The sequence below is a fragment of the Ictalurus punctatus genome, chromosome 7 (genome assembly GCF_001660625.3).
Source record: "Ictalurus punctatus breed USDA103 chromosome 7, Coco_2.0, whole genome shotgun sequence".
Classification (NCBI taxonomy): Eukaryota; Metazoa; Chordata; class Actinopteri; order Siluriformes; family Ictaluridae; genus Ictalurus; species Ictalurus punctatus.
Window position 1 is genome coordinate 3,305,373 of NC_030422.2, and position 15,906 is coordinate 3,321,278.

General features: G+C 38.7%; 1 protein-coding gene across 5 annotated transcripts in view; it reads left to right on the forward strand.

Annotated features, from left to right (window-relative positions):
• astn1 (astrotactin 1) overlaps positions 1 to 15,906 on the forward strand; it is a 295,200-nt gene that overhangs the window by 81,321 nt on the left and 197,973 nt on the right. For 3 of the 5 annotated variants that reach the window (XM_017471160.3, XM_017471161.3, XM_017471162.3), the window contains exons 3-4: positions 2,662 to 3,055; positions 8,159 to 8,308. In XM_017471160.3, coding sequence (XP_017326649.1) covers positions 2,662 to 3,055; positions 8,159 to 8,308 — 544 coding nt within the window. The remainder of the gene's footprint in view (positions 1 to 2,661; positions 3,056 to 8,158; positions 8,309 to 15,906) is intronic. The other 2 variants (XM_017471163.3, XM_017471164.3) reach the window with 1 other exon arrangement.

Consider the following 15,906-nt stretch of genomic DNA (forward strand, 5'->3'; position numbering starts at 1 on the left):
AAAAATGACATTGTGTCTTTCTGTCACGTAGTGGAACGTAATGGAGGTTAGGAATTGTTGCAGGTGCAGATAAGAGCTTTTATTAAAGGGACACAGGCAGACAAATCCAAATCATGAGACAATAGTGTGGTCAAAAAAAAAGGCAATGGGTCAGGCGATCTGAAAACGGGCATTAAACAGGCGAGGCAAAAGCACGTAACGAGAAGCAAGATCAAAGACTATGGAACCGAAACAAGGAACAGGGTACAAACGCTTAGTATGGTGATAACACTTAATACTTTGCGATGTACAATATACACAAGGGGTTTAAATAACAAGCGTAATCATGGGTGAAACTCGAGACAACTGAGAACAATGATGACACATATGGGAAACAACCCTTATGTATGTATGAAAATACAGGGGCAGAGACAGGACAGAAATCATTACAGATGCACGTGTCAAATGGTTTGAGTGGACAAAAAATCTCCAAGGATCACAGCTGGAGAACTGCAGAAGTTAGTTGTGTCTTGGGGTCAGAAAGTCTCCAAAACTACAATCTGAAGTATCCTACATCACCACAAGTTGTCTGGAAGGGTTTCAAGAAAAAAGCCTCTACTCTCATCCAGAAACAAACTCGAGTGTCTTCAGTGTGCCGACACTACTGGAACTTCAAATGGGATCAGGGTCTATGGTCAGATGAAACCAAAATAGAGCTTTTTGGTAATAAACACCAGAGGTGGTTTTGGAGCACACAGAGAGGTAGACATATGGAAAAGTACCTCATGCCCACGGTTAAATATGGAGGAGGATCTTTAATGTTTTGGGCTGTTTTTCTGCCAGAGGACCTGGACATTTTGTTAGGATACATGGCATCATGGACTCTATCAAATATCAACAGATATTAAATGAAAACCTGACTGTCTCTGCCAGAAAGCTTCAAATGGGCCGTGGTTGGATCTTCCAGCAGGACAATGATCCAAAAAATACATCAAAATCAACACAAAAATGATTTACTGACCACAAAATCAAGGTCCTGCCATGACCATCCCAGTCCCCTGACCTGAACCCCATAGAACACCTGTGGGGTGAACTGAAGAGGAGAGTCCACCAGCGTGGACCTCGAAATGTGACGGATCTGGAGAGATTCTGAATGGAGGAATGGTTTCAGATCCCTTGCCATGTATTCTCCAACCTTTTCTCCAATCAGGCATTATATTGATACCCATTAGAGCAGAGTATTTTTGTGAATTTCTTTAACAAAAGATCAAAAGGTTAAACAATAAAGACAAATTTTCACAGCCTTCTTTGCTCATATTTACCAAGGGTGCCAATATTAGTGGAGGGCATTGTATATTGCTGCACAGTTGGCAGCCAGAAAAGTTAAAAAGCTGTGCACATCATAAAATATGTTCATTAGATTTAATGGAGAATCACCTGTCCGTTTTACTGGCAGTCCTCAAGAGCAAACAGTAAATGTTTAAACTTTTACTTTAAAAGATATATATATATATATTATTATTTTCAAGCTATGTTACACAAAGTTGTATAAGAAGGTTCCTTCTTCTGTTTTTATCATGAAACCTAAGAAACATCAGTTGGCTCCTGATTGCTAATTGGAACACTTTTATCTTGTGTTTTCAGGGATGTTGGGGAAAAATGTGCATCGTAAATTCTCTTTATTCTTGAGCCCCCTGAACCATCCATTCTCCCCACATTCTCTCCCGCCGGTGTATAATCAGTCATGTACTTAACTTTGTATCATACGCAAACAGGAAACTGGCTTAATGACTTAGAATGCATTAAGGAATTTTAAACACAACAAAATAAATTATGGTAGTTTCACGATTTTTTCTCATGCACATGCAAATGCAACATGAGTGACCTTCATTAAGGTGCCATTCATTATCGCCCTTGACTAGGTAAGTAGGCAAACAATTCATGCAAAATGAGTGTACACTTGCTGTTCTAGCTCAGTGTAAGTGAGGCGGTTAAGGTGCTTTTCCTTAGGCTCAGCTTTCTGCCATTGTCTGAATTGGAGTCCTAATAGCTTCCAACGTGACATCCCTAATTTCTTCCTTTCCCAATCTCGAGTGACATTAGATTTCAGTTTATGGAATTATTTGGGTGTTTTATCAGCCTGTTAGCTTATCCTAAGCTTAGCATCTTTTACTTATTTTTTCCCCCTCTCTCTCTCTCGCTCTCGCTCTCTCTATCTCTCTCTATCTATCTTCTGTGACAATGACTTTTGTAATTGTCTATCCTTTTGTTTGTTTTTCTCTTTTTGGCCTTGATTTGACTCTGTTATTCATCCCATTCCATCTCTCTCTCCTGGTCTGTCTTCACATATTTCTTTCTCTCTTCTCATTCCTTATCCTACCTACTGTACATCCTGTCTACTCATTTTGAATTCTTCCATTTTTATTCCTTGTCCATCTGTCTCCCTTTTTCTCACTTTCACTTCTCCCTGTCCATTTGTCATCATCTCTTGTGCACGCCTTCAATTATATGTCTCGCCATTTCTCTCCTACTCTTCTTCCTGTCCTTTCATATCTACTCCCACACACTACCTTTCACTCACCTCTGCAACCCCCCACTCTCCACTGTCTCTTCATCTCTCTGTTTATTTGTTTGTTTATCCCTCTCTTGCTATCTGGTCTATCTCTCTGTCCCTTTTTGCAGGGTGGGATGATTGCTCTGCTTCTTTCCATCTTGTGCTTGGTGATGATCCTGTACACACGGAAGCGCTGGTGTAAGAGGCGTCGGGTGCCCCAGCCTCAGAAGAGCGCGAGTGCCGAAGCAGCTAATGAGATTCACTACATCCCATCTGTGCTGCTGGGTGGGCAGGCACGCGAGAGCTTGAGGAACTCCCGGTGCCAGGGTGCCAATGCCAGCGGCACCCTCAGTATCCGTGAGACGCCCATCCTCGATGGCTATGAGTACGACATTGGTGAGCTGCGCCAGCACCTGCAGCGTGAGTGCATGAACGGTGGTGAGGACTTCGCCAGCCAGGTGACACGCACGCTCGATTCACTTCACGGCTGTAATGACAAGGCCAACGTGGATCTCACCCCCGGTGCGTTCTAGTAGCTCAAACTACTGAGCAATGCCTCGTCTTTGTAAGATGTGTGGAACCAGTCACTGTAATATTACTATTTGTTGTACAGGGTGTCCCAAAAGTCCCCATACATAGGGGACTGTGTATACCAGTACTACGTCACTTGTGCCTTCGTCAGTGGATGTTCGTGGACGTCCACTTCTCGGTCGGTCCGCAACATTTCCAGTCTTTTTGAATTTGTTAATAAGTTTGGCGATAGTGTCGTGTGTGATGTGCCATGTTTCCTGTTAAAGTCCTTTAACAGCCTTTTATTTTTTTTGTCAAACCAAATATTGACTTTGATTTACTACTGTTTACTGATCATTATGGGTATTTTTTTTTATGTAGAAACATTTATTTTCATTATTTTTGAAGGCATCTTTGCTCTATAGCATTTCTTTGCTTGTGCCTAAAACGTTTGCACAGTACTATATAGAATATGAAATAAGTATGAAGAGGCATTTTGCAAAAAAAAAAGTGTTAATTTCTCCTGAATATGGAGACTTTTGGGACATCCTGTATTTCAAGCCATTAAGATATTCTTATACCTCATACATTATAATTTTTTTTTTTTTTTTTAAATTGGGAAGAGCTAGAAAACCTTGTGCAAGAGCTGCTCCTCTTTAAGTCTGGATAAACATTCAACTGATAAGAGCTGAATTCTCAAACTTACTTATTATTACACATCTCTTAAAAGGCCATGAAGCGAACGTTTTATTCATTGTATTTAAGTTTACCTTGGCTACGAGATACCAGGTTAAGGTCATGAAATCATAATCCATGATTAGAATCCAAAATTACACCCGAGTTTTGGTTATATCGTCTTGTAAGAAAATTTCTAACATTCTACAGAAGATATAGCCATGATTTAATTGACAAGCTGACAGCTCGGTTTAAGTAGGTGCAGGACCGATGTTTCTATTACTTTAAATGAAAGTGTACTTCGCTGTGTGTTAAGATATATGTTAACATCTTTTCAAAGACAGACACACTTTGTGTACATCAATCTGTATATGTTCTGCTTTCGGATTTGTGTGAATGCAAAACCTATTAACTAACTAGCTGTTTACTCCCCTTGTGCAGTACCTACTCATACAAATGCACCAATTGCTTGTACACCATGTTTTATACTGAAGATTATTAGTTATCTTTAGAGGTGCTTTGAGGTACAGTGTAGTTGTTTTTGTCTACTTGTCCTGGTGATACACGAGGCAGCTGAATATAACACTGTTCACACTTTTTTGCTTTTTCAGCTCAAAACATAAAAAATGCATGGTTTGATAGTTATTTTCCCGGTTTCTTGTGAGCTAGTTGAAAACAAGAATATGGGACTGGGGTCCCTTGCGGCGGTAAAAAACAAAATGGATATGCAAAGTGTCTAGTAGCAAGTCACATGATGTTGCTCGCTGTTTGAGGAAATAGGATTCAGTTAAAGTTTTATGTTTATTCTTGCTGAACAGGTAACAGGTTCTTTAATGCGGTATGCTAGTGAATGATACATTCATGTTTCTTGTGGTGTTTGTGTGGCATATCTAACGTAATTATTGTAGCTACTGTGTTAAGATGAGTTGGTTCTTGCCAAGCTTTTTGATAGAACAAAATACACAAATTAGATACACTGAGAAAACAGACTGGGTAAAAAAAAAAAAAAGCTGGCAAATAAGAAATAGGCAGGAAATATAGTTTGATTCTCTACACTGTATTTTTTTACACTCTAGCTAGGGTCAGTGGGCTAGCTGCGTCTAATAGTGCAGCACGACAGGGAAAGCCCCTATATTAAATCTGTGGATCTGTGCAAGCAGCATATTAAAAGATTAGCACTAGCTTTCACCTTGAAGCAAAGCCTTTTAGCTATATTTTAGCTAGCTGATGTTGGGTGTGTAGTTCATTTTGTAGGTGTGCTCTTTATGATGAAATGAAAATGATTACAGTTCCACTGAGGCAGGTTAACAGTGCACAGGCAATGCTGCTGGATTAGGCAGTAACAGTAAAGAGCTAAACAGCTGATGGAAGCTAAAACACAGGCTTTTGCTTTTTCATCTAATACTCAGTATACACTTCTGTAATACTAAGCAGTTGTAAGTCACAAGTAATTTGGCTGCATCCTAAACTGCATACTTCCTTCTAAATAAAGTGTCATTACACCGTGTGTATTTTGTGTTTTGGGACACACAGCCTTGAATTCGTTGTAAATGTGTGCACTCGCAGCTGTGAGATTATTTTGTACGGTGTGTAGCACAACCAATGTTATGAAATATTGTTCCACAAATAGCTTGCGCTAGTCTTGTTCTGGCAGATATGAGGAAATTCCAAGAGTATTAGCAATAACTCTTGAGTGGTGTAGTGGTAATTTATTGGCCTTAGTCAAGAGTTGGTCTCTAATGGTTAAGTAGTTAAGGACAGTTAAGGACATTTGAATAAAATTATGCTTCCACCACTGAGTGTTTTTGGATTGTCTGTCCGTACATTAAAGACTCGTATTAGTGTAAAAAGTGGTATGGAATTGTCATTTGTAACCAGCAGATGAACTGATTGTATTTTGGAATTGATCCAAACAGGATCAACATCAAAGCAAGGTCAGATGTCTGACATAGTTTCTCATCGATAGCTTCCTTCCTGTTTGAAGTATATTTTAAGGGTATTTCTAGCTTATAAATGAGTAACAGGAAGAACGAGACTTCCCACACATGTACACAAAGCTCCACCCCCGGAACCTGGCTCCTAGTGCTCGTCTATATATTAGCAAGCGTTTTTATGACATCACTTTAAAGCACATTCAGCTGCATGAAAGCCAAGTTACACCACTATTAACAACACATACAGGCTCAATGATGTATGAGGATACTCCAGACATCCCTTTTCTGTCCTTTTTCCTCTGTAATAAACTCTTATGAGCTCTAAACTCTAACACTGCTAGCTACTGTAAAAGATAGACCATTCAGCAGCTTGAAAATTAAGGTATAACACTAAATGCATACAATCTGGCTCATAAATTATTTTATTTTTAGAAGTGCCTTTCTTCCTTATATTGGAATAAAGGGTATCTACTTGATTTTGCTCTCAGGAGAATTATCTGGCTTTGATCTTTTTCTGAGAAGGAGGAGAAAAGGTGCATTTGGGAGTGTATAAAATGATTGACAAGAGGCCCATATAAATACAAACAAGCTCACCGGACCAAAAAAGCTGTTTTCTAAATGGCCTTTCTCAGCCACAATTATTTTTGATCACATTCTGCACATTTTCCAGGTTATTTGGACTATTGCACCTTTTAAGCTTTGAACAATTAAGTTGCTTCTTTTAATTGATCTTTCTTATGTTGAGGAAAATCATACTGGTAACATAACATAATCGAGTTATTTTACTCTGACAGTGGCACTATTAAATTGGGACTAATAAAATATCCATGCAAAATGGTACCCGAGGATTATTATTATTTTTTTTTTTTAAGTAAGCCCAATCAATTCTTCTTTAGAGTCTACTTAAACTGAGCTGTAACCTTAACACATGGCTGCTTGGTCAGCTTATCCATATAACAGTGGTCTCGGTATTGTTCTGAATCCGTCTCGCCATCGAAACACACTGAGTAAGACAGCGGAAAACGCTTTGTTTATTATTACAACAAACAGCACTGATGGTAGATACGTGTGTTAGCTCTACTAAAAAAAAGGTCACAAATGCCAGTAATGTTGTGGCATATGAAGCTTAATATGATAGAAGTAGTTAGATATTAAGTAAATTATTCATGATAAATATTGTATTGCTTAATTTACCCCGCAGCACCACAGGACCCGTTTTAAACATCATTAAAGGCAAGAAGAGCCTCTCGACTCGATGTAGAGACACAGAGGTCATCCAGGTTCATTGGACGCACAGCATTAGAGACATCAGCCCTGGCTGAGTGTGAAATGATGTTGGTATTTGCCTGGAAGAGTCTTCTGCTATGAAAACTCCCAGTAGACCGTGCTGGAGAAGAGTAATTTCATGTTGCCATGCTAATTTGAATAGTACAAAAAGCCCTGCAGTGTCAGTTTTCTTTGGTGTAGTGCTTTTTTTTATATATATATTATTACCGGGGGGCATACACTGAGCGCTGTTGCAGAATGGAAAATTATGGAAGCTCATATCTACCGAGTCAATTCAGTTGAGTTCTCTTTACTGTTTACTTTATTGGCAGGGCTGGTGTCTTCAGCTCCGTCTAAGAAAGTAAAATGTGACCAATCAAACAATAAGGCGTAATACATAATATACATCGTCCCAATATTGATCAGTGTATTCTTCCTGACTTCGGCCTGGGCCACACTGCATGATGTATACAATCCTAACTGATGGTGAAAATTTAAGAGAATAAAATGCCACACTGTACCAACCAATTATACTGACTCTTAGAATGTGTGAGTTTCATATAAGCAAATAGGACTTCAGATTTAAGATAGACATATCTGATCGTTCAGCAGTTCAGCTTGGCAGTAGTTGGTTGCGGATCTTTCATGCACGACATCAGGTTGCATTATTGCCGCAATTATAATTACAATTCCATAATTCCCTTCACACTACAGGATGTTGACTTATAAATATACAATTTTAAATCCAGGCAGCTGCAACTGGCAGACTGATTAGGATAAGATCGGCTTTTACACACTACACACTAGAGAATAATCTGGGAAAATAAATACTTAAGGTAATGGTCAAAACGGGCGAATCAGTTAAAAAGTAGGCCTGATTCTCTTCTAGTGTGGTCTAAGCATTATTCTTAAGAATGATACTCCTACAGGATTTCTTTGGCACACTTCCCAAAAAACACTTTTGTACAAATACCAAAAATACCCCAAAATACCAAATCACAAGAGTACTTGTCAAACACTAGCAAGAAGAGCTCATTTTAAGTTAGAAGAGCTCTTCTTGTGAGCATCACTGCCTGCGTCTGGGTATCATGTGCTGTCCACCTATCTGTTTCTTCTTTGTTTCTTTCTCTTTTTCTGCCTGATATTGACCTTTTGCCATCAGTGGTCAGTGTTATGTGCTCTCAGCCTTTTCTGTCTATATCTCTGCCTAACATTAACCTTTTGACCTCTTTGCCATCAGGGAATGACAATACAAAACTGTCCCTGATGAGCAAGTACAAGGATAACATCATAGCCACCAGTACCGTTGACAGCAATCACCAGCAAAACACGCTCTTCCCACACAACACCTCCACCAACCAGCGCACGCGTCTGTCCAGCAACACGCGCGGTGAGTGGTCGGCCATGCCTGCAGACGCCTGCATTTAAACATGCCCGCTGCCACCCACAGCTGCCATTCTCACTTCTTGGTTGTATCCCAAATGCTAGTGTGTGGTAAAATTGTAACGACTAAAGAACATGCTACACAAAGATACAATAAGGATTATGAGCATCCTACTAATCAATCATGTAGTGTCTCATAAATTAACCCAGCTCACAAAACCTGACATGGTGTGTAAAAATGCTGAGCAAACAACATGATTGGTAAGACACACACATTCCTACAGCTACCTAGGATACATATGAATGCCCAAAAATAACAAGCCTTGTTACAGCATATTTCTAGTGTTTGGGATATTTCTTCAAATCTGAGGTTGATTTTAATAACTAGACATGACTCCTAGTGTTTGGGACGAAGCCCCAAGGAAAGTGTGATGTTTTCCCTCCTATACATACTCATAAAGATTGATTTATGTTTATCTTGTGTCTCTCTAAATGATATGATTATTATCCATGCACATCCCTAATATTAAAAATGTTATTTTAGTAACTTCCGTGTCAGACTTAGTTGCGTACATTATTGTATATTGTTTTTTTTTCTTCTTCTTTCTCATGCGCATGTGTGTGTGTGTGAGCATGTGTGGGAGTCAACATCTCTGTATTTACAATTACAATCAAGCTGCACCAGTCTTGTATTGTATGATGTGCCCCTGTTTAAGACCACAGCTCAGGAATATCACTACATTTTATCCATGTAGACCTGAGACATTCAAAACATCCCCCAGAGACCCCGAATTTGTCCGTCTTTATTCTCTTACAATACCGGAGCTGTAATCACACTGCTGCAGCGCTTGATTACACAGGTCAGCCGCTGAGGGCTGGAGCAGAACAAAAATGTGACTCTGCCAATTGTCTGACGAGGTCTGGGTCTGCAACCTCACATTTACTCAAATCATATTTGATGCATACTTTTTTCTTTTTCTTTTTTTTTTCTTTTTTTTTCAACTTTTCTTCTTCTTCTTTTTTTCTCTATTTTTTTTTGTTGCTCAGCTATCTTCAGCCCAATATAATCTGCTTTCGGGGACCAACAGTTCTCGTCTTAAAAGTATTTGTGTGTGTTTCCTGACTTCTTCAGATCAGTGCAGCTAACCTGCACTCTCTAAGTTTTTTTATTTTATAGATGCCCACTTATATAGGAAATGGAACTTAATGGAATAACTTTTGATACAACTTTTGATATGGGAAGTGGCAGTTTGAGGCTCTGGGCAATGTTCTGTTGGGAAACTTTGGGTCCTGGCATTCATGTCAAGGCTCGAATTGCGACCATTTTGGTTGCATATGCTCCTGAAATTTAATCTGTGCGATCCCAAAATACCTTTGGGAGCATTTGTGCGAGTGCAAATAATTGTTGTGGTGTGACCTGTTTTAATTTCTCTACGAAAGGTTCGCTAATTGCTGCACAGTATGTGGTTGCTTTGAGCTGATCTGGTAACCCGTCCACCGTTCTATCCAGTGTTACAAAACCAATTAAACTTCTTTACATCTTTACATTCTTAACTTTACTGCAGAGTCTAGATTGTTCAACATTAGCCGTCGATTGCTCCCTTTCACTGCGCTCCGTTGTCACGTGACGGGGAGCTAACTAGCTGGCAAAATATAAAGAGCTGAAGAGAGAAGATGAAAAGAACACCGAGATTTCTTTTGTAAGCTGTTTAAAGTTACAGATAATGTGAGTTCTGGAGTTGGTGATGGTGATCATGTGGAGAATGTGGATCCACCAGCAGAAAAGAAGGCTTACAGTTTTCAGAGAGAGTGGCTGAACGACTTCGAGTGGCTCTGCTATGAGAATGGCTAAATGCACTGCGTTCACTGTAAAGCCTGTGGGGAGAGGTTACAGGTAACACTGTATTCGCCACTGAATCCAAACATTTTAAACATTAGATCTTGATTAAATGCAGGGAGAGTGCCAAGCACAAGAAATCCCGGGACAAGTGAGTGGCAAAAAATTCAGGATCAGGTTCGATTGTTGAAGCTTGTAATCGTTAGGATGTTGCCGACCATGCTACTCATTTGGCTGAGCCGAACATGAAATTTAACACTGCCTACACCACTGCCAAAGAAGACCTCGCCTTCACTAAATTTAAACCAGTGGTGCGGCTCATGAAAAAGAATGTTATTGAGATTCAAATGACAAGTCATGTGCTAACATCAGCATGATCATTTTCTGTGGGTGTTCCTAAATTTTTGCTGGTGCTGCATGTGGATATTTCTTTGACACGTACCACCTACCTAAATATTGTTGCAGACCAAGTACACTCCTTAATGGCAGTGGCCAGTTTCAGCAGGATAATGCGACAGCAGTGACAGCAGTACAATGCAAAATATCATGCAGGTACAGGTCAAAACCTTCAGTTCACTGAAATGGAAAGTTGAAGACTGGAAAAAGAGCAGTTTTTTTTCTAATTTGTCCAGTTTGGGTGAGTCTGTGTCCATGATAGTGTCAAATTCTTGTCTGACCATAGTGTGGAACCTGATGTGGTCTTCTGCTGTTGTATCCACCTCAAGGTTTGATGTTCTGAGATGTTTTTCTGCTCACCACAGTTGTAAAGAGTGATTGAGTTCCTTATTCGACTATGTCCTTCCTGGCAGCTCAAACTAGACTGGCCATTTTCCTCTGAATTATCTTATCAACAAGGCATTTCCACCCACAGAACTGTTGCTCATTCAATGTTTTTTGTTTTTCACACCATTCTGTATAAACTCTAGAGACGTGGCGTGTGAAATTCCCAGGAGATCAGCAGTTCCTGAAATACTGAAACTAGCCAGTCTGGCACCAATAACCATGCCACGGTTAAAGTCACAAAGATCAACACCTTTTTTCCCCATTCTGATGTTTGATGTGAACATTAACTGAAGCTCTTGACCTGTATCTGGATGATTTTATGCATTGTGCCACATGATTGAATGATTGGATTAAGTACAAAATGTTGGGTGGCATTTATGCAAATGGATTAATTAAATAAGCCTCAGAGACACTTTTGGAATAGTGATTCTGAATTATGCCGAGGCAGGTTTCATTGGTCGATGACAAAATTATACAGAATTTTACTAAATTATAAATACTACTAATAAAATCTGAATTATACACTGATTTATCCAATGTATGCCTTCCCATCCCTCAAAACAAAAGAAAGGACAATTCTCAAAATGACAACGTATTATTATCTGCATGTCTACACGCATGTTTTTTATACTCATCTCATCATGTTTAATTGCAATTATACTTCAGTTTCAGTTGTGATCTGAGCTCTCCGTGGCTATTGAGAACAATTAGCACACGCGAAAAACCTCATTCACATATTGTTTTCTACAGATGCTTTGTAAGTGAAGCTATCCATGCAATTATTATTTGTAAACCACCCACAACATCCCATTTATCTGATTGCATGCAGCAAATTATTAGTTGCTGTTGGTAAATCAGGGCCTGCCATTGTGCAGTTGTGTCTTCCAGTAATCACCAATTAACAAAAGTATTGGGTGTGGCAGGGTATAGGATTTGTCGCAATTTGTCTTAATTTCAATCATTTCAACAATATGCTTTCAGCCTTGTTATTTGCTTATAAAATAGCACTTGGTCCAGCACATCCTGTTATTTTTGCATTTTCTATGAACTAGAAATATAGTAGCAGGAAGTGTGAATCTTGGGCGTGGAAAAATGCTGTACCTCCTGTTGACAGCTGCAGCAAGTAGATAAGTCATGAAAATGTTAATTTTTAAAATTATTATTATTATTAAAAAATATATATTTTGGTCACAAATAACGGTCAAGAAATCATAATGTGCATACAGGATATAAAACTATTGTATCACACTTTTGATTTTCCATTTAAATAATAATAATAATAATAATAATAATAATAATAATAATAATAATAATAATAATAATAATGTTTTGGTTTAAAGAAAACATGCCCCAGAGAATTTTCTATACTTACTGCTCATTTTAAGCAAATTCATCATTTTTAAGCATAAAAAATGTGGCATGAATCATTATGAATGGTATTCCTTTTTTCTTCTTCTTTTTTTAGACTCTATTTACAGCTGAAAACATAACATAAATTTTAGTGTAACATCAAACTGTCCAGTGGTCGCTGGACTTAATACCGCTCCTCGTTCGAGCAGATATCGCTTAAGAAAAATCAAAGAACAGAATGGCTACGACACAGTTCCGGTTTTGACAAACTCTGCCCCGTGTGCTCAAACCCTCAAACGTCTGCAGGTCTGTGGTCTGAATACTGATGTGCACAAGTATTATCTTCTCACTACACACACTTAACATGTCTCTGAATAAGCCCTATGTTTTCTGAGCGTTCCTTCTACGTCTTCCGTAGATCATTATGCTTTAGATCATCATCCTTTAGTTCATGACATTCAGATTCTAGAGGTCTTATAATGACTTGCTTTCTGCACCTGAACAGATCAGCATGCTGAGGATGCACTGATGCTAAGCTTTGAATATTTAAACACGATCATCTTTTATTCCTCTCCATGAAGCGCTGCACCTTTTGGCCTCTGCTTAATTGTGGAGGCTGGCACACTCTCACCTGCTCCAAGAGTTTCAGCTAATTCTTTTAAAGTTCTTCATTCATTTCTTTTTTTTTCTGTGGCATAGAGATATATCGTGGTATTTGCCATTGTTATCAGGAAACCATGTGTTTTGCTGTATTTTGCACCCACCTTGTATAACCTCAGTTATACGAGTTCATTTCTCAGGTGCAAATATAGTCTGTTGTAGCTTTTGTCTTAATCCTAAAGCCTGTTTTATAGTGCCAGTAATCAAGTGTTGCTTTGAATACCAACGCGAGAAGCTTGTTTGCTTTAAAACGCAAGTGTTTGCATAGGCTATTATACAAGCCATAATGCAGCATGATGACAAATTCCTCATTAAGCCTAGTTTGTCAAAAGATTACTGCTTTCTATCTAGAATTTACTGGTAGTTCGGATAAAAGATGGATGTCGTACCAAATGTGAAACAGTAGGGCATGTGCCTACATGTATCTTTATTGTTCATGCTTGACATGGTTGATCCTTAGCAGGGGTCAAGACACAGGCAGGGAGAGTAATCAAGGGTAATTCCAATACAAGAAATCCTCAATGCAAAACACAGGCAAAGGTCAATCCTGGAAGATACAACATAACGAACTAGGAAACTATAAATAGAGTAAGTAGAATAGACTAGACATGAGAATTGCGGATTTTCATTAGCAACACTTTACAAAGGAAAAAGAGGAACTAGGGATGCACCGAAATGAAAATTCTTGGCCGAAGCCGAAACCGATTATAATGAAAAACTTGGCTGAAAGCCGAAGGCCGAATACCGAACACATTTTTTCGCGTTTTTTTCGCGTTTATTTTACCATTTTTTCATCATTGCATGAATTAAATAGTCAAAATGTGCTTTTTACTATTTTGTCTTTGCTTTTCAAAGAAAAAAATCAATTACAAAAACTACAATTTCAAAATATTTATTTAACACTTAACATTTTTTTTTTCATTCCAGCAGGCACAGGCTACCAACAAGGCACAATATAACTTTAAATAAATAAATGAGTAAAATAAAAATATTTTGATGTGGTCATCTTTGAGCCCCCCTTGAATAGCCGATGTTAGGCCTATAACGGACTGCTGAAAGAATGTAACACTCTGTAGCCTACAACAAAAACATGCATTAAAAGGTGCAAAAAATGGTTCTATACGGCTGATTATATTGGGGATATATACCACTCGCGTCCCTGTACACCTCGCGGAGTATTATAGTAGATATAGTATAGTTAGATACGTTGTTAATATTATGTTCCATGATAGATTTAGTTAGTTTAAACTATAGATTAGTTCATTTAGTCCCCGTTGGTTGTTCCGCTCTCAGTCCATAGTACTAGTTCATGTTTCTTGTTTTGTGTTGTGACCCTGTTTTCTGTGACCGCGACTTTGATTCCTGCTTTGCCCCGTTTATGCCTGTTTGCCAGTAGCCCGATAATCCTTGCCTGTCTTGACTAAGTTTTTTGGTTTACGTTTTGGATTTGTCTGCCTGCCCTTAAATAAATACGTCTTTACCTGATTCCGTACTCTACTCCCTTACGTCTCGTGACGTGACAGAATACACCGGAACAGAAACAAAACAACACGTGTCCACAGTAAACATCCGAAGAGCACGTAGCTCGTGCATGCGCGCGTTCCCTCATCGAGGTCGTGACATTCGCTCGTCTCACTCTGGTTGCTAGGCTATTTTGTCTCGTCATCAAACACGTCATTGTTCGGTCAAATTTATTCGGCCTTTTCACTTATTCGGCTGAACACCGAAAGTGCTTTTTTTGCTATTTTCGGCCGAATAATTTCGGTTGCCAAACAATCGGTGCATCCTTAAGAGGAACACATCAGTATATGTACTGACTAAGATAATGAAACAAACTACGAAATAGAACTGCATAATAAAAGTGCAAACAAAGGAGTGTTGAGAGCGGTGACACTGTATGAGGGAAAACAGGAAGCAGGAACATAATCCTTCTGTGTCCTTGCTTGATTTTGTTGCTCAATTGTTTTGGTCATGAGACTTCTTGACTTCTCGCATTTATACTGCATGGTGCATATGCTGTGTAGAACCTGTCAATAGTGTGAAATCTGAGTCGACGGACTTCTGCTTTCATCGAGGACAACCAATGAGAGAAATCTTTATTTTCATGTTTCAGAGATTTGTTTGCTCACAACGCTTTGGTGGTTCTGTCATGACATGAAATGAATCTGGAGTGGGGGGAAAAAAAGCATTATTGGCCATTGCGCATGCCTTGATTCATCACTCTCTCCCCACATCTCGAATGGAAATACAGTTGCACAATATTATATCTCTATATTAAAAAATCAATTCTTGCTTTCTACCTGCTGCAGTTGTCATATTTTATTTTAAAATCCACGGTTGTGTTATAGCAAGACATATGGAACAACTAAACCATTTGCTCAAGGGGAAACAGCACAATTTTTATGCCAATGCTGTGCCATGCTGTTGTTTCATGCCATACATAACAGAAGCATTTTTCCATTTGTGTTCAGGGTAAATAGTCTCTGGAGCTCTATGTCATAGCACCTTGAGGAGCCATGTAGTTATTTCCTTCAGGCATTTCTTCTGCATGTGTTTACCCACTGAGATAAGACGCAGTTAAAATTGTGTGGCAGCTAGGAAAAATCCAAGGTGAAATGTTGAATTTTTTTATCTACATGAAATTCTAACCATAAAAGTTCTCTTGTATTCAGATTTACAACCTGAAAAAGTTGGGACAGTATGGAAAATGCTAATAAAAACAAAGAGGAGTGATTTGTAAATGTACTTTGACTTGTATTTAAATGAAAAACTTATATAGGCAAGGTATTTGATGTTTTACCTAATCAACTGCATAGTTTTTTGAAGATAAAAATGTATTTTTAAATTGATGCATGCAACATGTTCCAAAAAAGTTGGGACACAGGCAATTTAGGACTAATAGCGATATGACCAGTTGAAATAAGAAGGTGATCACCTAATCATAGTATATAAAGAGCCTCCAAAAAAGCCTTGTC